This window comes from Puntigrus tetrazona, chromosome 24 (genome assembly GCF_018831695.1).
Source record: "Puntigrus tetrazona isolate hp1 chromosome 24, ASM1883169v1, whole genome shotgun sequence".
Lineage (NCBI taxonomy): Eukaryota > Metazoa > Chordata > Actinopteri > Cypriniformes > Cyprinidae > Puntigrus > Puntigrus tetrazona.
In genome coordinates, this window is record NC_056722.1 from 5,990,929 (window position 1) to 6,013,428 (window position 22,500).

Consider the following 22,500-nt stretch of genomic DNA (forward strand, 5'->3'; position numbering starts at 1 on the left):
GCGGCGCCTGGCCCTCGAGAAGCTCCTCGTCCCTCGGCAGACACTACGGTAAACCGTATCGAGCGGCCCCGGGGTATTACAGCTCCAGAGCTGAAGCCTTTGGGCCCCGGCCCTACGAGAGCGACTGCGCAGACGGAGCAAAGAGCCAGGGCTTCTGCTTCGATGCATACGACGGTCAGCCGGTGATGGAGCCTGCTGTGAAGGTGGAGCAGGACTCGGACTCAGAGAACGGCTGCTCGTGGACACAGATGAAGGAGGAGGCTGGATTCGGAGAGCCGTACTCCTGCCAGCGGCTGAAGGGAGCGCCCTACGGAGGGCATTATTACGGATCGACCCGAGCGCTCAAGTGTGCCCTGAACCGAGACACAGCCTCCAGCACACACAACACACACTGCCCCGACGCCTACGCCGACTACAAAGGGTATGTCCAACATGACTATAAAGCGGGTTATGAGTTCAAAGGTCACGGGCTGCTCCACTGCATCAAGCAGGAGCCGGTGGACGCACCGCTGTGGCACGACGGCACACACTGCTCCACGAGCGCCGCTCACAAGATCAACCCCTACGTCTTCATGCAGTAGCTTCTCCAGTTCTATCATCATTTGTTCATGCTGTCTGTTTCCAACCCACAACCAACCTGTCACTTGCACACACACACACACACACACACACACACAGAGACACACATTTCTTCTTTTATTTGGATCAACAAGAAAAGCAACATAACATACGTAACATAACACACAGACACACACACACACATTTCTTTTTTCATTTGGATACATAAGACAAGCAACAAGACACGCATGTACACACACACACACACACACACACACACACACACACACACACACACACACACACAAAACACTGCAAAGTATGCTCTTCCTCAGTGTTTCTGTCTTGTTTTCCAGTACAAATATCTAAGTATTGAATCCAATGTTTCAGGATTTTTCTTTTTTTAAGAAGCAAAATGACAAAATATATAAAGTTATGTTTTGTGATTTTAACCAAGCAGGGTTTATGGTTGAAATAAGAACAAGACAAGTCAAGGCACCTTTATTTAAATATACTTCTAACAAGAAGCATGTTATTTCTTGCTGAACCGATTGGCAGATTATTAAAACATTTAGTTTCTTATACAGGAAAACAGGACACAGATACTAAGACAATCATTTCTTGCAGTGAAGTTTTTCTCTAAGTGTAGCAGCGCTGTTGTTAAGATTTTGTTTGGTGAGCTTCCATTATATTTTCTTCTAAGCACTTTTTGTGTAGTGAGGCTAATATTTCTTTCCCAGTTTGTTCAGCAAACATGGACAAATAAAAACTACTAACACACAAATTACAAAAACAAACAAATATTCAAATTATTTCATTTAAAATGAACTTCTGTTATATCATTGCAATCAACGGTTTATGAGCTGTTTTTTAAAGCATTTCATCTGCATGTTTATTAATTATTTAGAAGTATAAAAACTGAAGGATTCCATCTGTTTGTGTTCAGATATCAGCCGGAGAAATGACAGGAATGTTCTTATATATCGTCTATAAATAGCCAAGAGGTGGAAAAAAACTGTTGAAGCAGCCCAGAAATAAAACATAATGGTTAAATATTTAGGCTCTTGAATATTTTGATGCTAAATTCACTTCAGCATTGATAAGAATGCCAAACATTTTATGAATTTAATAGAGCACAGCTCTGAAGTTTAGAGCTTGTAACTTTGACTTTATATAAAACTACTGTTTAATTGTATTAAATAATAAAAACGTTAAAAGTTAAGCGAAAGAAAGCCTGCCGAGGCGTGATGTCCTCGCGTCTGACAAGCCGTTTCTGGAAGGTTCATTTGTATCAATAACTTGTATTTATTGTTTAATGGCCTTTTGCACTTTTTCAGGAAGGATTTTAACGTGACGTTTTGCCACTGGCATTCAATATGGGCAATAAATATTAACAGAAGATACAGTAATGTGTTACACAAGCTTGTAGCTGCAAAGCAGCAACAATCAAATGTGGGTCTTGCTGTTATATTTATTACTTTTATAAAAATAAAAATCTTGTATGACAAAAAGACCATGCTCATGTGCTGTTCGTGTTTTACTATGAATAGTCTGGTTCACATTCTCCTTCTCCACACTTTAATAAGACTGTGTTATATGTAGAAGAGATATAACCAGATCTGCTTCTGTTCATTCAATAATGGTGACCAGCATTTTGCAAAAATGTTTACCAGAACATTGAAGATTTTTCAAGCTTCACAGCAGAGAGGATTTAATCCTGTTTAACGCTGAGCTTGTTCTCGTCCTGCGTCCCGTCAGTCAGCACTTCCTGTGGGCTCGTCTTCATTCACACTCTCACTAATCTCCTCAGAGACACAAGCATCATTTACAAGCTCATCTGCGACATCAAATGTAAAGGGTTGAGAAATCCCTCACTTGTTCAACATGAGATCAGTTGAAGTGTGCCGTCCATCTGGAGATCTGCTGTTGGGCGACATCTAGTGTTCGGCTGAATCATCTCACGTATCCGGTGTGTGAAGCGACAGTGTTCTCGCAGGCGTCCGTCAGTCTGTTTTCTTCACATGGGCTTCTGGGGGTCTGTAATGGGAGATGATTTGTCCCAGTATGAAAGAATTGATGAGGAGGAACAGCAGCCCGGCGATCCAGATGAGTGTGAAAGTGTTCCGGCCCTCGAACTCCAGATAATACGCCGGGGACAGCCACAGCGCCTGAGAACGGCACAGAGCGCTCAAACCACACACACTCACGCTGTTAGAAACATACGAGAAGAGGATACTCGGCTCACCTGTCCCACAAACCACAGCAGCAGCAGCCCCAGGCCTCGTCTCCCGCTCAGAGTCAGCCGAGGCAAAACCAGCGGCAGCAGACACAGATACCACAGAAAATACTGCAGAGAGAACCGACAGTAAGATACTAGAAAGACCTCAAAGAGTCACACGCTGCTTACTGAAAACCAAAGACAAGAGATGGGTTTGACGATATGACTTGAACTCAAATTCCAACCGGTTCTAGATCCCTGATCTTTAGGTGGGTTCCCTTCGATCTTAAAACTCACTGGATAAGTAAACCAGACAAATGAAGAGTTTTAAAGGTTTTAAACTCCATTTAATAGAGAACTGACAGCCACTGCAATGATCTCAAGAGAGGAGTAACGTGATCAAACTCTTCAGTAATCACTCGTTTTGGAGAAAGGCACCTGTGAAGTGCAGACTTTGTTGAAGCTGACGAAGATGGAGGTGTGTATGAAGCAGCAGAAGGGCAGATCGGAGCGGAAGGCCAGCGAGGCCAGAGACAGCAGCAGCATCTGAGGCAGAAAACAGACGAGAGCCAGAGCGCCGCTCCAGGGACGCTCCGCCGTCACGTACAGCATGTAGAAGTACGGAGAGAAGTTGTGACGGATGTCTCTGCGAGTCAGGTGATACAGGTAAGACTCCTGGAGGAAAACCCAGCCGTACCTTCAAAAGACAAGAACAAGAGCTTTTCACCGACTCGTAATTATCGTTCTACATGTCTAGATATGCTGCAAAGGCTAACTCCTGACATCTGCATCACAGCATGCTTTTAAACATGAATGAGGGAGGAATCTGATGAGAAAAACAGTGGAGAACCATCAAAAACAGACTTCTCTCAAAGCTGCTCTGAAGCTCGTGTCTGAATGACTCACATGCAGTAGAAGGTGATGTTCAGAGCGAAGAACACGACTCCAGAAACAGCCGCGAACCGCAGCAGATCCCCACTGATGCACCGGAGCAGGTTCCGGATCAGTCCTCGGCCGCGGGACGGCGCTCTGGTCAGAGACAGCGCGATGGGCAGCGCGTAAGTGACTGGGTAGATCTTCATGTGGACGGCCAGACCGAAGAGCAGCGCTGCAGACGTCTGTCTCCTGGACTCCAGACACAGCAGAGAGGACAAGACCAGAGCGGCCAGCAGAGACTCGGCGTTCCCGCGGGTGGACACAGCCACGGTCAGCGGGTTAAACAGCCACAGACCGCAGAGGAGCCTCGCCGATCTCCGGGACGAGCCGCGCAGAACCAGCAGCCGGAACATCAGGAGAGCCGACAGAAGATCACAGCCCACGAACAGAAGCTTCCCACAGAGAGAGCTCAGCAGAACCCCTGGAGCCAGAACCAGAGCCAGCAGAGGAGTGTAACGAAACGTAGATCTGTCATAGGGACTGCGACCCTGAAAAACACAACACACACTCCACTGAGCACCTCCTACGAGTGTGAGTGTGAGTGTGTGTGTGTGTGTGTGTGTGTGTGTGTGTGGCGGAACGTGAATCGGTCGTAGGGACTGTGACCCTGAAACACAACACACACTACCTAAATTCTCATATGCCCACTGATCTATATTCACCTTTATATAGATCAGCGAATTTACCATTATGATGCCATCTAGTGACACTCTGTTACTAAGGCAGGTGTGTTATTAGGTATGTCTGTCACCTGTAGGATAAATCTGGAGGCGTCGGTGAACACGTGATAATCCACATCCGTGTACTTGAGCTGCAGATTCTGATCCTGATAAACACCGAAACACATCAGCGCAAGGCGGACGAGAAACGCGGCGCTTAACATCAAACACAGCTGAGCATCCATCACAGCACACTCTCTCACTCACTCTCATTCTCTCTCTCTCTCTTTCACACACACACACACACACAGAGAGAGAACACGGAATCGCGCTTCCTGAAAACCCTACTTCCCTGTCCTGAGCCCACGTGACTGCAGAACACAAGAATTTGACCAATCCAAGAAGCTTTTGGAACCACAAATCTCCGCCCATTTTGGTCAACTTCAATTTCTTTCTAGCGTCTTATTTCTGCTGTCACTTTGACATTAATTGTTATAAGCATGTGTAGAGTTTGTTTAGAAATGTTGCTAGTAAAAACAATACAGACCTTGAGAACAGAAAACGTCGCCTGTTCAGTTCAGTCGAAATTTTAACCGATTTAAACAGTTAAGAATTGGACACATAAGAATAACACAAAATATTATTTATTTATTTATTTAAAATACTTTATTAAACCAATGGCACAATAACAACTAATATTACATATTTAAATAACGTTATTTTTTCAATTAGTACGATTTCAAGCGTAGGATGCGCGTCATCTCCGCCGTGGCGTAATGACGTTTTTCCGGCCGAGCGTCAGGCGGTGGATGGAGGAATAACAGCGAGCAAAACATACAGTAAATATGAACGTGTTCATTAATTACACTTTTCATTATGGACAATATACATTTCCACTGGATTCGTACAAGATAATTAAATATAATGTAAACGTGATGTTGTTTAGTTATTGCGTGTTGTTTGTTTGTTTATTAATCATGATCTCAGGCAGAATCGCTGTGACGTCACGCTCTGTTTTTCTCCTCAGACCGGGTTTGTTTGTGTTTGTTCGCAGTCTGTTCTCTAATAGACCCGTGTCACAGAATGACCGATGAATAAACTGTCTCCTCAGGCCGTGACTGCGATGGCCGCGCCGTTCGTTCCGGTCCCCGTGCCCTTCGAGCGAGCTCCGCGCCCGGACAGAGCCGCGTCCGTGGGCAGCGACAGGTGCTCGACTCCGCCGCGCCAGAGCCCCGTCACCCGCGCCAGGATCACCGGGACCGAGCGCTCGGTGCAGTACTCCAGCTGCCCTCCTGACAGTCCTCCAGAGACCCCCCGACAGAGCTGGGACGAGCGGCCCATCACACCCACCGTCTTGGGCTACGAGGTGATGGAGGAGAGGGCCAAGTTTACAGTGAGTCCTTCCTCCACGAGACGGGCTTTGTGAGGACTCAGGCCTCTTTTGGGTGCTACTATAACCCCTGCAAAAAACTTTTATACTTTAAACACAGACGTGTACAAGTTTCTGAAATATGCTTTACACATTGCATATTTATTTCATCCACAGTTGTTACTTTAGGTTAGTAGTAGTGGTCGGTTGTTAATTAATTCCCATCATGCTTTTGGTCAGCGCAGTCGGAGGAGAGCAACAGCGTTTGACTGCTCAATCTGACTCGGCATGCTCATCTCAGACAAGTTTAATGACTGCCTTCATGAATGTTCACCGAATCGTTGATTCACTCAATTCATTAATGAAACACCACCGTGTGTCGATTAAAGACGCACTCCTAGGGATTTATTTTCATTAGTGAAATTACTGACTAGAATGTGTTTGAAGTGCGATTACCCTTCATTTGTAGGTAAAAACTTTTATGTGACCTATTTTTGTCTTCACGCCAGTCAATTATGATTCACATGCATCTGATGGACAGAACCACACTTGTATTTCAGACAAATAATGCTATTATTATTTTAGCAAATTGTTTGCTCCATAAAGTAAATTCACTTTTGTCAGTTGAATGCTATTGAACTTTATAATTTGACTGAATCACATGCGTTTAGGTGCTCTTGCTCTGTCCAAGTAATAAATGTGTGTATTGTAGCGTTTTCTTCAACCGCTTAGGTAATGACAATAAAACCCTCTTCAGGAGCTGCCAAAATGATATTTATAAAACAGTTAATATTTACAAGTAAATCTCCATATAGTCTTCTTTCTGCAGGTGGAAAGCATTTAACACTAGTAGATCTATGCTTACCTGCACGTAACCAAGCCTAATTATGAAGAAGCTTCACGCAGAAGTGTGCTGAAGACTGTAGGGAGTTATCTGTTTCTGTCTGTTAAAGGCCCTAAAGATCATGAGGAGTTCTGATGAATCTGCCCAGGTTTCTCATTGGTCAGTGTGTAGAAGTGACTGTACGTGTCATCTGCTGCAGGTTTATAAAGTTCTTGTGAGGAAGACTCTGGACGAGAGCTGGGTTGTGTTCAGACGCTATACTGACTTCTCAAGACTCAACGACAAGGTCAGTAAGATACTTTTGTGACTTGAGTGTTTACCAGCAGTTCCGGAGTGTGTGTGTGTGAGAGAGCAAGTGTGTTAAGCCACAGTTCGAGTGTGTGTGGGCTAGAGTTTTTCAGTGCTCTGCTAGTACTGTGTCTCTGTCTGCAGCTGAAGGAGATGTTTCCAGGGTTCAGACTGTCTCTTCCTCCGAAGCGCTGGTTTAAAGACAATTATGAGACAGAGTTCTTGGAGGACAGACAGCTGGGCCTGCAGGCCTTCCTCCAGAACCTTGTGGCCCATAAAGACATTGCCAACTGGTGAGAACGGGTCTCACTTCTCAGTCCAGCGTTCGTAATGAGTCAGAGTGATAAAGTGTGTATGTGTGTGTGTGTTCTTCAGTGTGGCGGTGCGTGAGTTCCTGTGTCTAGACGATCCTCCCGGGCCATTTGACAGTCTGGAGGAGAGTCGGGTGAGTCACGGCAGATACCATCAGACAGAGTTTGTGTTGCATCTCATAGAAGACACTGTTAGCAGATTTAAAAAAATCTCACTGATTTCCCACAATCCTTTAACGTAGGGTCACAAGATTATAAACCCAGACAATGACAATGTTAGGATTTCAAAAACAGCACGTGAATCAGTCTGTCTGTCCGTCAGGCGTTCTGTGAGACTCTGGAGGAATGCAACTACAGGCTTCAGAAGGAACTTCTAGAAAAACAGCGAGAGATAAACTGCTTAAAGAAAACACTGGAAGAGAAAGAGCGGCACATTCAGATGCTGGAAGGGCGAGTCAAGTAAATCTAGAACAACTGACAGACTCAAACCCTTAGTGCAGCGTTACAGCAGACTGACTGTGTGTGTGTGTGTGTGTGTGTGTGTGTGTGTGCTCAGCGGGGATGTTCTCACTCCAGACAGTCCGTGTTGTGCATCTGGAGCAGGCAGTGACTGCAGTCTGGACGTGGAGTCTTCTGCTGCGGAGGCTGATCAGGAGCTGCCGGATGAAAGCCAGTGAGTCCTCTAGATCTGGCATTTTAGGGGTTTTGTGTTTTATATTATCAAGTCAGGTCTGCTTTATTGTCCATTCTTCCACACGCACAGCACATACACACAGAGACAGTCGCTTTTCGGTGAAATTCACCATTTTGAATCAAAATATGTCATTTATGTGCATCCACTTTTGTTTTGGTTTGGTCTAGGTGGAGAGAGAGAGAAATCGCAAACCAGTAGACAGTAATGTAAACATGACTGATGTAACTCGAGCTCATATTTATTTTCCCACCTGCAAAAGATTAGTGTGTAAGACGTGCAGGTTGATCGCTGTACGGCATCAGAGCACTGCGAGACGGATCTGCATGCTTCGAATCTTTCTCACGGTGCTTTGAAGTTAAAGTTTGGTCTGCATGCGGCTCCTTTAAATCCATTTTGACGCACACTACTCTCACAACCTCATGTAAACATGTCACCGGCCTGGAAGTTCTTAATTATGAGCTGACGCAAACTTGTAATAGAAACTAATACTAAACTCTGCCCTGCTTGTCTGCATACATGTCAGAGAGCCACACCCACAAACGACTTCTGATGCATTGAACTAATCCCTGCCCTACCTGTCAGAATACAGAAGAAAACTGTTTCTACTTCTGTTTGATTTCAGTTTGAGAGCAGTGTGATCCACTCAACCATGTCCATGCAGATGCACTGATGTGTGTGTGTGTGTGTGTGTGTGTGTGTGTGGGCTGTGCTCCGCTCGTCTCAGGGCTCCGTCTGTTGGTGCGGTCCGTCCGTCAGCAGTGGGTCACCTCCGGTCATTCAGGTCACTCTTGAGCACTGAGCGTCTTTCATCCAGTTTTATTTGGCTCCTGTGCGGCGGAGACGAGGAGGCACCGTGTGACCTGCTCGCTGGACTCAGCCAAAGAGAGACGTTTAGTCCAAAGGTCAGGAAGCAGAATCACTGACAATCAGCGGCACACTGAGACCGCTGCTGGAAGAGCATCTCTATGTTCTCAGGGTCGCACCTGTGTTTTAATTTGAGTTTGTGAGACTCGCACACGGGACTGGTCTCTGTTGGGCTCCTTCACGTTCTGACCCTGCACTCGTACGGTCACGCGCTAGTGGACTGTGTGGATTTAAGTTTTCAGTTCCCTGCTTCACCGAAAGCCATATTCAGTGCTGATCACAGCGAGGCCTGTCACTCCTGTCTGCAGTCGCTCTGTAGCGGGACACATCCTGCACTTTACGGTCCTGAGGGATTATGGGATAGATGCTTCTACACTACTTGATGAAATCATGTCGAACACCACGTTAAAGCTTCGTTTGAAGCTGTGTGCCTTCCCGCAGAGTTTCACTGATGACACGGTGCCTTGCATCTTTTCCCAGAGTTTTATGTATTTAAATGACGTACATATTAAAAGGTGTTTTCTGTTGGTCTTGCCAGGGTTCTGTTTGCTTCTGGGGTTTTTTTTGTTTAGATTGTGTCTTGTGCTTGAATTAATCATGTTTTTACTTAGCCAAAGGACTGGGGAAGGGATACAGGAAGAAGGTGAAGTGATGCAGTGCTGCTCGTCTTCGACTGTGATTTAAACTCCATTGAACTCTACTGTCTTCACGTTTACAGCAATATCACACACATTTGTTTCTGTTTAGCCTCAGATGCTTCTGATCATCAGTTTCATATAACAGTGATGTTTGAAGGATCGTGGATGGACTGAGGGATATTTTTGGTGGTGGATTTTCCAACGTTGCGATCATTAGTGGAATATTTAATTAAAAAGGCTTCTTTGTGTTCAGAAACGGTCCCTGGAGATCTCTGTATGTAGTTAATAAAAACAGTGTGAAGTTAATCTTGTACCTCACTGTCACTTTCTGTTAAAGATCAAAGATCTAAAACAGAGGAACCGGAGCCCTGGGCTTCGAATAAACATTTCATTAAATCTCACAATAAACCTGCATCATACTGAAGAAGAACGCTACAGTGTGTATCAGTCATTATTACACTACAGTGAACGTGTGTGTATGCGCGTGCGCGAGCCAGTGTCAGTAGGAGGCGCGTTCTCGCTTCAGTCGGTTTGAGTCGCAGTGACGCGCCGCGGACCAGCAGCAGCGTCTGGTGAGTTAAACTGTTTGTCTGATGAGTTCAACTTCATTAACCGGGTTAAGGTTTGTTGCTGTTACTGCGGAGTTTCGCGGTCGCTATGCAGGTTAAAATGTGAAAATGGCGGTGCGGCTTCAGGCCTGGTCCAGATTAAAACCGATTACTGACAGACACACACTCGAGTGTGTGTATGTGTGTGTGTGCGCGCGCGCGCCAGGGCAGTGTGAGGGTCACAGCAGTGTGTGTTTGTTAGCAATCACCGTTTATTTGTCGCTTGATCGCGTCAGAGCGCCGTTATCCGTGACGCTAATGTGTTAGCCTGTTAGCATGAGCGTGCGGATAAACGGCGGCGTATTTGCCGTTTAGTTACTGAATTACACAACAGAACCGGATCCACTGGGTCTGATTCGTAGTGAAGAACAATTAAGGAGTCTACAACTCAGACTCCTGAGTATTTGTGCGTCTGTGAGCTGAGGTACGGGCGGCGAAGCCGGTAACAGGCCGCAGAGACACTGATATAAACATCTCTGAACAAGCGGATACACAGCTGATCCTAACGTTCACCGACAGACAGAGCCTAAACACTGATGTATGAACAATACTGCAGACAGAAAGAGGTTGTGTGCAGATGTTTAATCTCAGTCTGTTCCTAAAAGCTGCATTTACTGAACAATTTAGCTAGCAAAAGCTAAGGCGACTTCACTAAACTGAGCTACTGGTTAATACTCTCTAATGGCTAGTAAAGGCTTTTCCTGCACAGTCACACAAACTGGTGTTCTTAAAAGACGCTGCAGCTGTTTCTCCCCGCAGATATTATGTGAAGAAATGAAACGCATGACAGTTCAGCAAACCTCAGCCTTCGACAGAGACGCTTCTCCTCCACCGAGTCCAGGACCAGAAACTCAGACATGAGTCAGTTTTTCTGGCAGATACTTGTCATGCGAGAGAAAACGTGACCGGAAGATGAGTGTCTGTCCGTCTGTCCTTCCTCTGTTTAACATCTGTCTGTCTGTCCGTCCATCCCTTATCTGTTTGCTTGTCCATCATTTTGTCCATCATTCATCTATCTGTCTTTAAGCTGTCATCTTTCCGTCTGTCCCTCATAAGTCTGTCTGTCCTTCATCTTTTCGTCTGTCCCTTAACTGTATGTCTGTCCCTCTACTGTCCATCTTTCATCATCTTTCCATCTGGCCCTCATCTTTCTGTCTGTCCCTCGTCTGTCCGTCTGTTCCTCATCATTCCATCATCTTTATGTCTGTCCCTCGTGGAGAAGGGATACAGGAAGAAGGTGAAGTGATGCAGTGCTGCTCGTCTTCGACTGTGATTTAAACTCCATTGAACTCTACTGTCTTCACGTTTACAGCAATATCACACACATTTGTTTCTGTTTAGCCTCAGATGCTTCTGATCATCAGTTTCATATAACAGTGATGTTTGAAGGATCGTGGATGGACTGAGGGATATTTTTGGTGGTGGATTTTCCAACGTTGCGATCATTAGTGGAATATTTAATTAAAAAGGCTTCTTTGTGTTCAGAAACGGTCCCTGGAGATCTCTGTATGTAGTTAATAAAAACAGTGTGAAGTTAATCTTGTACCTCACTGTCACTTTCTGTTAAAGATCAAAGATCTAAAACAGAGGAACCGGAGCCCTGGGCTTCGAATAAACATTTCATTAAATCTCACAATAAACCTGCATCATACTGAAGAAGAACGCTACAGTGTGTATCAGTCATTATTACACTACAGTGAACGTGTGTGTATGTGTGTGTGTGTGTGTGTTTAAGCTGACTAAATCAGGTCTTCATGGTCGTGCTGATGTCAATCTCTTGTATTGCAGTGAATCATGGCTCACAGTGACGGCTGAAGAAGGACAGGCGTCTCACGCACAGAAATTGTGAGTTGATCAGATTTCATCTAAGGTGCTGATTAGTTAGTTTTCTGCTCTGATTTTATCCCACTGATTTAAACACAAAAATACTTTATTACAGCTACAGAGATCAAGTAATGATGAATGATTTGATTTTTAACGTTGTATTTAGATCTCTATTTGTGAATAACAGGAGTAATTTCTCAGAATCTGTAGATCCAGCGTTTGTCCTTCAGCAGCAGCTCAGTTCACTCGTCTTTACAAACCGCTCATTTATCTGTGGAGGTTTTTCCGCATAAATCTAGAAATCCAGAATCATTGGAGAAGTCAAATGCCGTCAGCAGCAGTCATCCTGGGAAGCTGTGGTTAGCGTGAGGAAAAACTAATCCCACTTAACGTAGCTATCTACTTAACTGAATTTGAAGAAAATTGTTCTCGTTCGCTGGGCATGAACAAACTAAAGAAAATCATGACAGTTGTTTAATTTTGCTGCACTGAAACGAAGTGAATAGAAAACTCACTGACTTTTAGACTCAAACAGAGGCGTAGAGTGTGAAGATGTCAAACGATATTAGCGGTGATTGGCTCGTGAGTTGAGCATGTGTTCAATCAGGTCCTGTGGTTGATGTGGTGTGTTTAAGGTCATGGCCACGGGCTCCTCCAGAAGCGACTGTAGCAGTAACAACAGAGAACGCTCTCAGCTGCAAGCCGTCGGTAAGACAACACTACAGGAACAGGAAGTGACGTGTTTTCTTCAGATGTTGACTGCGTGTTGCATTTATGTGTGTCAGTTTCATGTGCCAAACTCAAGAGGAAGAAGAACTGGTTTGGAACAGCTATCTATGTGGAAGTGACATCAGAAGGGGAGAGCAAGAAAACCGCCAAATCCCACAGTTCATCCAGCCCCAAATGGGAGGAACGTCTGACGCTGTGAGTCGCTCTTCTGCTCGGTCTCCGCCGTGTCCAGGACTAATGGCATGAACTGCTTAGACTAGTTTTACAAGTTAGTCATCTGAATGATTTCATATTTAAGGCTGGTCATAACTTATGTTTCATTATGAGGTCTGCTAGTTGGGTCATTGCATGCTGACCGTGTTTGATGGCGCTGCTGTTCACTTTAATATTTAGAAACACAGTCAGGCTATTATTGTCAGAAATGTTCTGTTGCAGCTTCGCAATCTGTGTGTTTCCGCAGGAGTATAACACCACACTCGCAGCTGGATTTCAGAGTCTGGAGTCATCACACGCTGAAGGCCGACGCTCTGCTGGGAAGAGCCTCACTGGATCTGAGCGGGACGCTCCGGAAGCACGACGGCAAGCGTACGTCTGTCTGCTGGTTTACACATTACTGAACAGATGGTGACAGGAACAGCACCAGTAGAGATGAGTGTGATGTGTTGTTGTTTTCAGTGGAGAATGTGCGCGAGGTGTTGACCCTCACTGTGGACGGTAAGAACGGAGTTGTGTCCACCGGTGAACTCACAGTCTTCCTGGACGGACTCTCGTTTGACCCGCAGCACATGCACAACGGAAACCCAGCCACGGCAAGCAGTAAGAGCACCTACACACCCCAACCCTAATCTGACCTCTGACCTCCAGCGCTCCAGCTGTCTATATGTCTGTCTGTCTTGTCTCCAGAAGCCCATCAGAATGGAGATGCTTTTCACGAGAACCCGGACGAGAGTTCTACAAGGACACCGAGCAGGTGGGTATCTGGTTGGTTTCTATCATTAGGGAAATAAATATACTTGGGTTTAATTATGCGCTGTTGCTAACTTGATTCTGCAGATCAGTGAACGGTTCTGACGGACTGGAGAATGAAGCTCCACCCACCTCATCTGCCAACAATGAGCTAGGCTCCTCCTTCCTTGTCAACGGAGACAGAGACTCCTCCCCTTCACACCAAACTCCCAGTCCAAAGGCCACACCCACTCCGCAGCCCACTGATAGTGACACCATCAGCACCGCCGGTGAGAGTAATGAGACTTCAGAATAAACCAGATGAATGATTGTAGCAGCCCTGGATGATAAATGTTCCTCAGCTTGTCTGGGAGAGTTTGTTCTGATGAGTCTGTCTGTCTCTGTCAGTGAATGGAGATGCTTGTGAGATGTCATCAGCGGGTAATAATGAGGACGGTGCCGCTGCTGATGTTTCCTGCAGTACTTCCTCTCCTGCTGCTGCCTCACCACCACCACCACCACCACCACCCTCCTCTTCCTCATCTGCAGCGGCCATCACACAGACTGCTGCTGCCTCCAGCTCCAACCCTAACCCAACCTTAACCAGCTCCAGCCCGTCTGATGGAGGAAAACCACGGCAGCAGCCACCTCCAGCTGGGCCAGAACCACTGCCTCCCGGGTCAGACTCGCACAGACAGACACAGACACAGACTCACTCACACACACACAGACATAATGGTTTTTATACTGTACAGACTGTATATGTTATTGTCCTACACATAAACCTATGCCTTGTAGGAAACTTTATGCACTTTTAGGTGTTAAAAAAAAACCACCATTTAATTTAATTTTTTTTTTTTTCTTTTTAAGCCTTTTGACTTCTGGGACATTGGCAGTGTCCTTGTAATCCACCTTCAGATTGTAATATCTCTGTCATACCCATGACATTAAACATATTTGTGTCCCTAAAAACCACAAAATCAGCACACACACACACGCATGTAATACGCTGTAATTTGACAGAGTGTGTTTTCTCAGGTGGGAGCAGAGGAAGGATCCTCATGGCAGAACATACTACGTTGATCACAACACAAGAACAACCACCTGGGAGCGACCCCAGCCCTTACCGATGGGGTGAGACGGCTCACACTCTCACACACACTCCCCAATGGTTTTCATACTGTACAGACTGTATCTGTTTTTGTCCTACACCAAAACCTACACCTTACATGAAACTACAGACATTTTTAGATTTTCAAAAAAAAAACTCTAAATTTCTAAACATTTTAAAAAGTGTAAGTCACCTTCTCCTTGTAGTACACGTGTCGTCATACACATTTGTGTCCTCATATGTCACAAACTCGCGCGCACACTCACACTTTCGCAGACTCACACATACTCTCTCACACACACACACACTCATAAGCAGATTCTTTGAGTTCAGCTGCATGTTCAGATACTTTCTGAGTGGCTCGGCCCCTGATCTGATTCTTGATTCTGACTGAAATCAGATCATTTGTCCCAGTGTAATTGTAGATCAGTCACCCAACATTTCTAACCCGGTCGTGATGGGAGTTTGTGGCAGGACTGATGGAGGGAGTGTTCAAGAATCATGTTTGAAACATATTTAAAGCAGTACTGATGTGGTTCTGCTTGAGAATACAGTGTTATTTGTGCAGACGTGTAGTAGTGTTGGTGTTAATGCTGACGGACTCTCTCTGACCGTAGCTGGGAGCGCAGGGTGGATAACCGTGGCAGGATTTACTACGTGGATCATAACACGCGCACCACCACGTGGCAGAGGCCGACGATGGAGTCCGTGAGGAACTTCGAGCAGTGGCAGTCTCAGCGCAGTCAGCTGCAGGGAGCCATGCACCAGTTCAACCAGAGATACCTCTACTCGGTACAGGCCTGAGCCTTTACTCAGAGATCTGCCCGGGTTCAACTGCTCTGCTCACGCTCTGTCTCTGTCTCCAGGCCTCCATGATGTCTGCTGAGAACGATCCTCTGGGGCCACTGCCGCCGGGCTGGGGTAAGTCAGCGCTCCGTTGGGCTACACGCACACGCGTGTGTTTGTTTGTGTGTGTGTGATTGTGTTTCGGTCATGTTCTCAGAGCGTCGTGTTGACACCAACGATCGTGTCTACTACGTCAATCACAACACAAAGACAACGCAGTGGGAAGATCCACGGACACAAGGGTGAGTAAAGCTCCTCCAGTGACCTCTGTGATCTTCAGATCTCACTGTGTGGCTTTCCTAACGTGTGTGTGTGTGTGTGTGTGTATCAGGCTACAGAATGAGGACCCGCTCCCTGAGGGCTGGGAGATCCGTTACACTCGTGAGGGAGTGCGGTACTTTGTGGATCATAACACACGCACCACGACCTTCAGTGACCCGAGGACAGGCAAATCTGCTGTGTGAGTCTCACAGTAGTTATGTTTCCTTCTAGTGTTGTAAATATGCCATAAAACACTGTGTCCATCCCATGTTTTTGAAATAACAAAATGATCACCTTCTAGGAAAACGTCACAGAATATCACAAATAAAACAACAGTTTTTGCTCAGAGAAGCCTGTGGGTTTTTGGGGGTGTTTTCACCATAGTAAATAAATTAAATGTGAACAGTGAACAGATTCGTTTGAAACAGTTTTAGGAGGAGATACAGATGGCAGATTTTGACTCATTTCAGAATGATTAAATCAATATTGGTGGTTTGATATGGTGCATTTCTGTGTGACGCACAGTCCAATTATCCAATCACAGCATCAGGTTTTTGTTTTGCGTCCAGGAATCTATTCACTGAATGTGACTTGTATGTATCCAAGAAGTAAAAAATATTATCCCTCTCTTTCATGCATATTTTATTGTGGATTTTGGCATTTCAAAAACATGGATGCAAATGTATTGGGATTATAGGCACTGTGTTCACTGTGTGTATGTGTGTGTGTGTGTGTGTGTTGCACAGCACAAAAGGTCCACAGATTGCGTACGAGCGAAGCTTCCGGTGGAAACTGGCGCATTTCCGTTATTTGTGTCAGGTAACACTCACTCAGTTTGTGAAATTCTGTGTGTGTGTGTGTATGTGTGTATAAAAACATGTTATCTGTGTGTCTGCAGTCCAACGCTCTCGCCAGCCACGTCAAGATCACCGTGTCCCGACAGACTCTGTTTGAAGACTCGTTCCAGCAGGTCTGATAAAGACACAGCAGCAGCTCAGTCTGGTTCTGAATGTTTCAGTCACTGTTTCTGTTTCCTTCGGTACTGTAGATCATGAACTTTAAACCGTATGACCTGAGGAGACGTCTGTACATTATCTTCAGAGGAGAGGAGGGACTGGACTATGGAGGACTTGCTCGGTATAGCACGCACAGAATCAAACACTACCAGCCGTACAGAGCACACACACACACACACACACACACACACACTTCAGTGGTATAAAACCCCTTTGCAAGAACTGTTTTTTTGTGAATGCCGGATCGTCTCAAGATCTGCTGAGTTAAGTTTATGGACATCAGAGAGTTTCTGAATACAAATTGACCAGTCACACTTGAATCAGGAGCCAGAAATATGCGTTGCATTATTTTCAAACATATTGTATTAATATTAATCTAAAATGTATTTAACAAAAAAATATATAATATAAAGTTACTGTTTTTTATTGTATTTAACTATTTAACTTAATAGCAAAAATTAAGACTGGCATTGATTCTCTATGTACATGAGACAGATTATTTTCATTCTTTTCATATCCTATGAGATACACTGCAGTGATTTTTTTTTGTGTGTGTGTGTGTGCAGGGAATGGTTCTTCCTCCTGTCTCACGAGGTGCTGAACCCCATGTACTGTCTGTTTGAATACGCCGGCAAGAGCAACTACTGTCTGCAGATCAACCCCGCGTCCACCATCAACCCTGACCACCTGTCCTACTTCTGCTTCATTGGGCGCTTCATCGCCATGGTAACACTTTCTCTTTTACACACACACCCATACTCTCCCATGCACACTCATATACTCTCTCTCTCACTCACTCACTCACTCACACACACGACCAGTCACTCTTTTCTGTGTGTTTGCAGGCTCTCTTTCATGGGAAGTTCATTGACACTGGCTTCTCGTTGCCCTTCTACAAGCGCATGCTCAATAAGAAACTGATCTTGAAGGATCTGGAGTCAATAGATCCTGAGTTCTATAACTCTCTCATCTGGATCAGGTGCGTCTGTCTGGTTAATATAAACCCTTGATATACAGATAACCAGTGTCCCCCTCTTCAGTTTTCACAAATCCATGACCTGGAATGACAAGGTCAGAGGTCACAGTAAACCTTTCTACAGAAGACTGATCATTGTGATTCTTTGGCAGAGACAACAACATCGAGGAGTGCGGCCTGGAGATGTACTTCTCAGTGGACATGGAGATCCTGGGCAAGATCACTTCTCACGACCTGAAAGAAGACGGAGCCGACGTCTTGGTGACGGAGGAAAATAAAGAGGAGTATATTGGGTAAGAGCGCTACGTGAGCCGCTGTCAGTGAGTGTTGCTGGGACTGATCCGTCTCGTGTCCCGCAGGCTGATGGCCGAGTGGAGGTTTTCTCGTGGCGTCGAGAGTCAGACCAAAGCGTTTCTGGACGGCTTTAATGAGGTGGTGCCTCTGCAGTGGCTGCAGTACTTTGACGAGAAGGAGCTGGAGGTGCGTTAGCGCTTGCTTTGAGCCGTCCGACCCGTCTGAAGCTCTTGTGACGGATGCTTCTGTGTTTCAGGTGATGCTGTGTGGCATGCAGGAAGTGGACCTGCAGGACTGGCAGAGGAACACTGTGTATCGTCACTACACTCGCAACAGCAAACAGATCATCTGGTTCTGGCAGGTCTGAAACGCCATTATATATATATATTTCTATGTTAAAGTGATTTCTGTTTAGTTTTAGTTTCTGTTTTAGTCGCTTCCACAGTATTTCAATGCAGACTAAAATGGAAAAGAAAGCTGGTTTTGGCATGAATGAGGTCTGAATGTGTTCTGATGCATCTGTGTTTAGTTTGTGAAGGAGGTGGATAACGAGGTGCGTCTGCGTCTGATGCAGTTTGTGACGGGCACCTGCAGACTGCCTCTGGGCGGCTTCGCTGAGCTCATGGGTGAGTCTTCAGCCCTTTCTCTGAAACAGTCAGAAGATAAACACACCGGCCACCCGTTCTTTTCCCTTACCCTTGTAACCCTTTTCTTTTGAAACTTCATCCTCCAGGAAGCAACGGGCCTCAGAAGTTCTGCATCGAGAAGGTGGGAAAAGAGACCTGGCTGCCCCGGAGTCACACCTGGTGAGTTTTCAGGATCAAACTGGTGAAGCTGGTGATGCCATTCACGTCTCACTCGCTTCTGTCTGTTTCAGCTTTAACCGGCTGGATTTGCCCCCCTACAAAAGCTTTGAACAGCTGAAGGAAAAGCTGCTCTTTGCAATCGAGGAGACGGAAGGTTTCGGTCAGGAGTAACGAAAGTCTTTCCCCTTTATGGCGACGCGTCAGCCAAGTAAAACAAAACCATGAAACTTGCACAGATGATAACCAATGTAAATAAGCTATTTTGTCATTTTAAACCAAATCTTTATCTTAAGACCTCATTTAGCGATATTCATAACATGATTCCCCATGAATATGCAAGCGTTTGAGCTTTTCTGATCTTTTCGATGCTGATATCTATATACAACGCTTTATTCATTTGGCGGGTTTTTAAAACGAGCCTGAAAAAAAAAAAAAAAAAAAAAACATTAGAGAGGATTTTATAGAACTCCCAACTTAAGGCTCTAGTTTTATAGAGCTTTTACAGAATGATTGTAGAGTTTGATCAGGTGCCTGGGGTTTTTCTTTCTTTTTTTTTTTTTTTTTTTTGTTGTTGGACATTAAGTTGTGACTGTTACGCGCTTGCATGGCTGCCTGCAGAGTGAGAGATGATTGGACTCCTGTAGACCGACCGCTGTCTCACATATCATTCATCCACGACTGGCTCTCGACAGTATTGCCGTTGTCACTTTAGACCGTCAATCAGTATTTGTCCCTCCAGAGTCTCTGCACACGCTCAGAACGGCGGCAGCAGCTGAAGTCCGTTGTGCTCGAAGCACTTCTTTATTTCTGTGGCCTTTGACCGTCAGGGGAGGAAAACTGTGTCCATGAATATCTTTCATATTAAAATATATGAGTTCAAACAAACTATACCGTCTCTCGTGTTCTTCAAGCGCTAACACTGGAGACCTGTGTTTTTGTAGATCCTTTAATTTCATCTCAACACAGTTTGTTTGAGTATCTCATTTGCAGAGAGCCCAAAATATAGACAGTGTGTTAAATTTGTTAGTTTAATTGCTTCATAAACATTTGAAATTAAATTCATGTAAATAAAGAACAAAAACCATGTATCGTAGCTATTACTTTAAAGAGTTAAAAGCATCATTGTTATATGATAAACAGATAAGCCACGTTAAAGCTTCACGGAATGATCTTTGATCTGTGGTTAGTCAAGGTTTGTTTGCCGTAAGTATCTGTTAACAGTCCTAGAAATGTCGATATATTACAGCCTTTCTTTCAATCTCAGATAATTGCAGACACTAAGCGAATATAAAATAGCGAATGGCAAATCACCATCAAATCAATGGTCAGTCGTTACAAAAATCAAGGCACTCAGAATTAGGGTTAGATAAGACCGGGTCCGATTTAGCCGCCACTCTTCATCCATCAAGAATCTTCAGCAGCTCCAGCGCTTCCTTATGAGCCTGCGTTGGGTCAAATGTAAGATTACACCTCTGCAGACCACATAAGTGATGAATCTGACTGCTTGCCAACCTGTTTGTCTTCTTCTGTGACTGCAGGATAATCTCGTGCTTTAGTGAGCCACAGCACCGCCTGCTTGACGTTTCTCAGCATCATGTACGTCTTTCCCAGCATCAGCAGGTTCTTGCTGTAGAAGTTTGGGTCAACTAAATCCAGATACTGCAATGTTAGAGTCATGTGTAAAATAATAAAAAAATGAGATGAAGGTGCTTGTGTTCATACGTGACCTTCTTCAGCTTTCAGGAAAAATGCCAGAGCCTTAAATAGACGAAACATTCGTTACTTCCACCGCTTCGGTGCGAATTTAAGCTTCAAAAGTCAGCGGTTCCCAGCCGTGTTCCTGGAGTCTACTAGTGAGCTGAGGATCTTAAACCGGTGTATTTGATGAAGAAAACATGGGCTGCATGTGTCGTAAAAAAAGATTTTATTGTAGAAAACTAAGTTATAAATTTGACCATTATTCTTCATTAACTGTAAATTGTTATATTCGTGAGTCATATGCATAATATAATGCTCAGTTAACTGAAAGAAACTAGCTTATGAACAGCCTACAAATGTGGATCAGTGTTGCTAATTTAGCCATTTTGTAGCTACAAGTATCGACATCCCCACCCTTTGAGACTTTTTACATTTTTTGGGACAAATATAGCAAGTTCTCGGTCAAACGTGATCTCAGCTCTCATCCTGCCCACCGATCTATATGCATTTTTACATAGATCAGTGAATTTGCCATTATGATGTCATTTAGTGACATTTATCTGCCGGTTTTAGCTACTTTCAATTGAAAGCAGTTGGTAACACTGTCCAGGACTGTGGTTAGGAACCCCTGGGCTACGTATAATAATTATTCATTTCACTGACCTCTTCATAAGTGGCTGTTGGAGGAGACGCAAAAATAACTGCTGCAACTTTCCTCTGGTACCACGGTAATTCAGCGAATGCAAAACACCTCAAGTCAGATAAACATAGTCAAAGAAACAATCATTGTGTTATCGAATGTTTCAGAGGAACCTTTGGCCAGTTATGTGCAAATGTATTTGTAGCAGAACACAAGCTCACCAATAACCAAGAATATGGATGGATGTTGCATCTTTTGGATTGAGTTCAATCGCTCGCTGTAGATATCAGATGTTTTATTCATTCAGCGGTGCATGTGCCTTAACTAGCATGGCTACTTAATTCACCAGAGTCGACGTCTTACCTCTAAGTGGTTTCTAATGATGTAGGAATTTCCTATTTTCACTTTGACCCCTTCATAATCACCAATGTCACTGAGGCAGATTGCGAACCACTGCAGACGATGATAAAACAGCTCATCCTCACTTATATGCGGCAACATTCATTTTCAAACATAAATGTTCGCCTACTTTGTGTGCTGCAAAGGAAGCCTCGTTTTTCTCCAGAGCTTTCTTGGCGTAGTCGAAGGCCTCGTAAATGAGCCGCTGCTTCTCATCGGTGCTGATGCTGGACAAACAGGCCAGTTCACGGGAAGCTCGGGCCAAACGCCACAGAAACTCTGCATCATCACTGGGAACAAACACATTCACTGTTCATCCTCGACGAATATCAAAAAAGATGATGCCTGTGCTCTGGCTGGGAATAATCAGAATCAATCCTGAACCATTGAGTGTGAAGACAGAGATTTCACTCAAAACTGTTTACATTTACCTACAGCTTCAGGTGAGTTTTACCTGTCTAAACACACACTCTTGGGTTAAATGTACCTGTCTTTTTACTTCCTCAGGTGAGTTTTACCTGTCTAAACACACTCTCGGGTTAAATATACCTGTCTTTGTGGCGCACCAGCAGCTGGTGGAGTTTCTGTGTCTCTCCGCAACTGTACAGATAGTCTGCTTGTTCTAAAGTTTCTTCAGCTGGACAGAGAGTATACGGTTAAATAAACCAGCAGCACTAAGACATATTTAAAGCTCAATGTTGGAAAAAAACAAGAAACGTTACCTGAGTCCAGAGCTCGAACCGAAGAGAAATGAGAGAATCTCTTATAGATCAGAAAGGACAGTGGAGTCACGAGAAACGAAGCCGTTCTGTTCTGTCCGTCACAAAACACACAACACTGCTCAAATACAAGAACTACATTAATATTTACAAGAAATAACAAAATAATATCACTGCTTTGACTTGACAAGTATTTGCTCTTTCACCCATATCCTCTCCCTCACTCACACTGATCTACATAGTTTTCTA

The 22,500-nt window shown here is 44.7% G+C and overlaps 5 protein-coding genes across 11 annotated transcripts in view; 3 read left to right on the plus strand and 2 right to left on the minus strand.

The window, feature by feature from the left end:
- The window catches only part of ahrra (aryl-hydrocarbon receptor repressor a), a 21,730-nt gene extending 20,862 nt beyond the window's left edge, over positions 1-868 (plus strand). For all 4 annotated transcript variants that reach the window (XM_043226457.1, XM_043226455.1, XM_043226458.1 and 1 more), the window contains one exon: positions 1-868. This exon is cut by the window's left edge and continues 137 nt beyond it. In XM_043226457.1, coding sequence (XP_043082392.1) covers positions 1-581 — 581 coding nt within the window. In that variant the 3' untranslated portion in view covers positions 582-868.
- A 175-nt stretch (positions 869-1,043) lies between these two features.
- pigm (phosphatidylinositol glycan anchor biosynthesis, class M) lies at positions 1,044-4,735 on the minus strand. Its single transcript, XM_043226459.1, has 5 exons — positions 4,464-4,735; positions 3,683-4,200; positions 3,215-3,473; positions 2,804-2,905; positions 1,044-2,726 (listed from the first exon to the last, which is right to left on the minus strand). Exons 1-5 carry the CDS (start codon positions 4,614-4,616, stop codon positions 2,562-2,564), a joined length of 1,197 nt encoding a protein of 398 aa, XP_043082394.1. The 5' UTR covers positions 4,617-4,735; the 3' UTR covers positions 1,044-2,561.
- Positions 4,736-5,174: 439 nt separating this feature from the next.
- On the plus strand, positions 5,175-9,809 carry snx16 (sorting nexin 16). Its single transcript, XM_043226798.1, has 8 exons — positions 5,175-5,210; positions 5,426-5,764; positions 6,784-6,870; positions 7,017-7,165; positions 7,248-7,317; positions 7,506-7,642; positions 7,740-7,856; positions 8,580-9,809. The coding sequence occupies exons 2-8, from the start codon at positions 5,462-5,464 to the stop codon at positions 8,674-8,676; spliced, it is 960 nt and encodes a 319-aa protein (XP_043082733.1). The 5' UTR covers positions 5,175-5,210; positions 5,426-5,461; the 3' UTR covers positions 8,677-9,809.
- A 26-nt stretch (positions 9,810-9,835) lies between these two features.
- On the plus strand, positions 9,836-19,680 carry LOC122330023 (NEDD4-like E3 ubiquitin-protein ligase WWP1). Its single transcript, XM_043226795.1, has 25 exons — positions 9,836-9,951; positions 11,776-11,832; positions 12,447-12,519; positions 12,597-12,735; positions 13,001-13,125; positions 13,216-13,356; positions 13,444-13,510; positions 13,594-13,775; positions 13,894-14,164; positions 14,524-14,619; positions 15,214-15,388; positions 15,463-15,517; positions 15,600-15,684; positions 15,774-15,902; positions 16,450-16,522; positions 16,602-16,673; positions 16,752-16,840; positions 17,286-17,445; positions 17,565-17,698; positions 17,848-17,988; positions 18,055-18,175; positions 18,246-18,350; positions 18,519-18,615; positions 18,723-18,795; positions 18,867-19,680. The coding sequence occupies exons 3-25, from the start codon at positions 12,450-12,452 to the stop codon at positions 18,964-18,966; spliced, it is 2,700 nt and encodes an 899-aa protein (XP_043082730.1). The 5' UTR covers positions 9,836-9,951; positions 11,776-11,832; positions 12,447-12,449; the 3' UTR covers positions 18,967-19,680.
- Positions 19,681-19,809: 129 nt separating this feature from the next.
- rmdn1 (regulator of microtubule dynamics 1) overlaps positions 19,810-22,500 on the minus strand; it is a 3,014-nt gene continuing 323 nt past the window's right edge. The window contains exons 2-10 of one of the 4 annotated variants that reach the window (XM_043226799.1): positions 22,255-22,369; positions 22,082-22,169; positions 21,663-21,822; positions 21,497-21,586; positions 21,355-21,410; positions 21,157-21,244; positions 20,523-20,553; positions 20,308-20,441; positions 19,810-20,237 (exon numbers count right to left, since the gene is read on the minus strand). In XM_043226799.1, the coding sequence (XP_043082734.1) occupies positions 20,193-20,237; positions 20,308-20,441; positions 20,523-20,553; positions 21,157-21,244; positions 21,355-21,410; positions 21,497-21,586; positions 21,663-21,822; positions 22,082-22,169; positions 22,255-22,369 (807 nt within the window). In that variant the 3' untranslated portion in view covers positions 19,810-20,192. The other 3 variants (XM_043226801.1, XM_043226800.1, XM_043226803.1) reach the window with 3 other exon arrangements.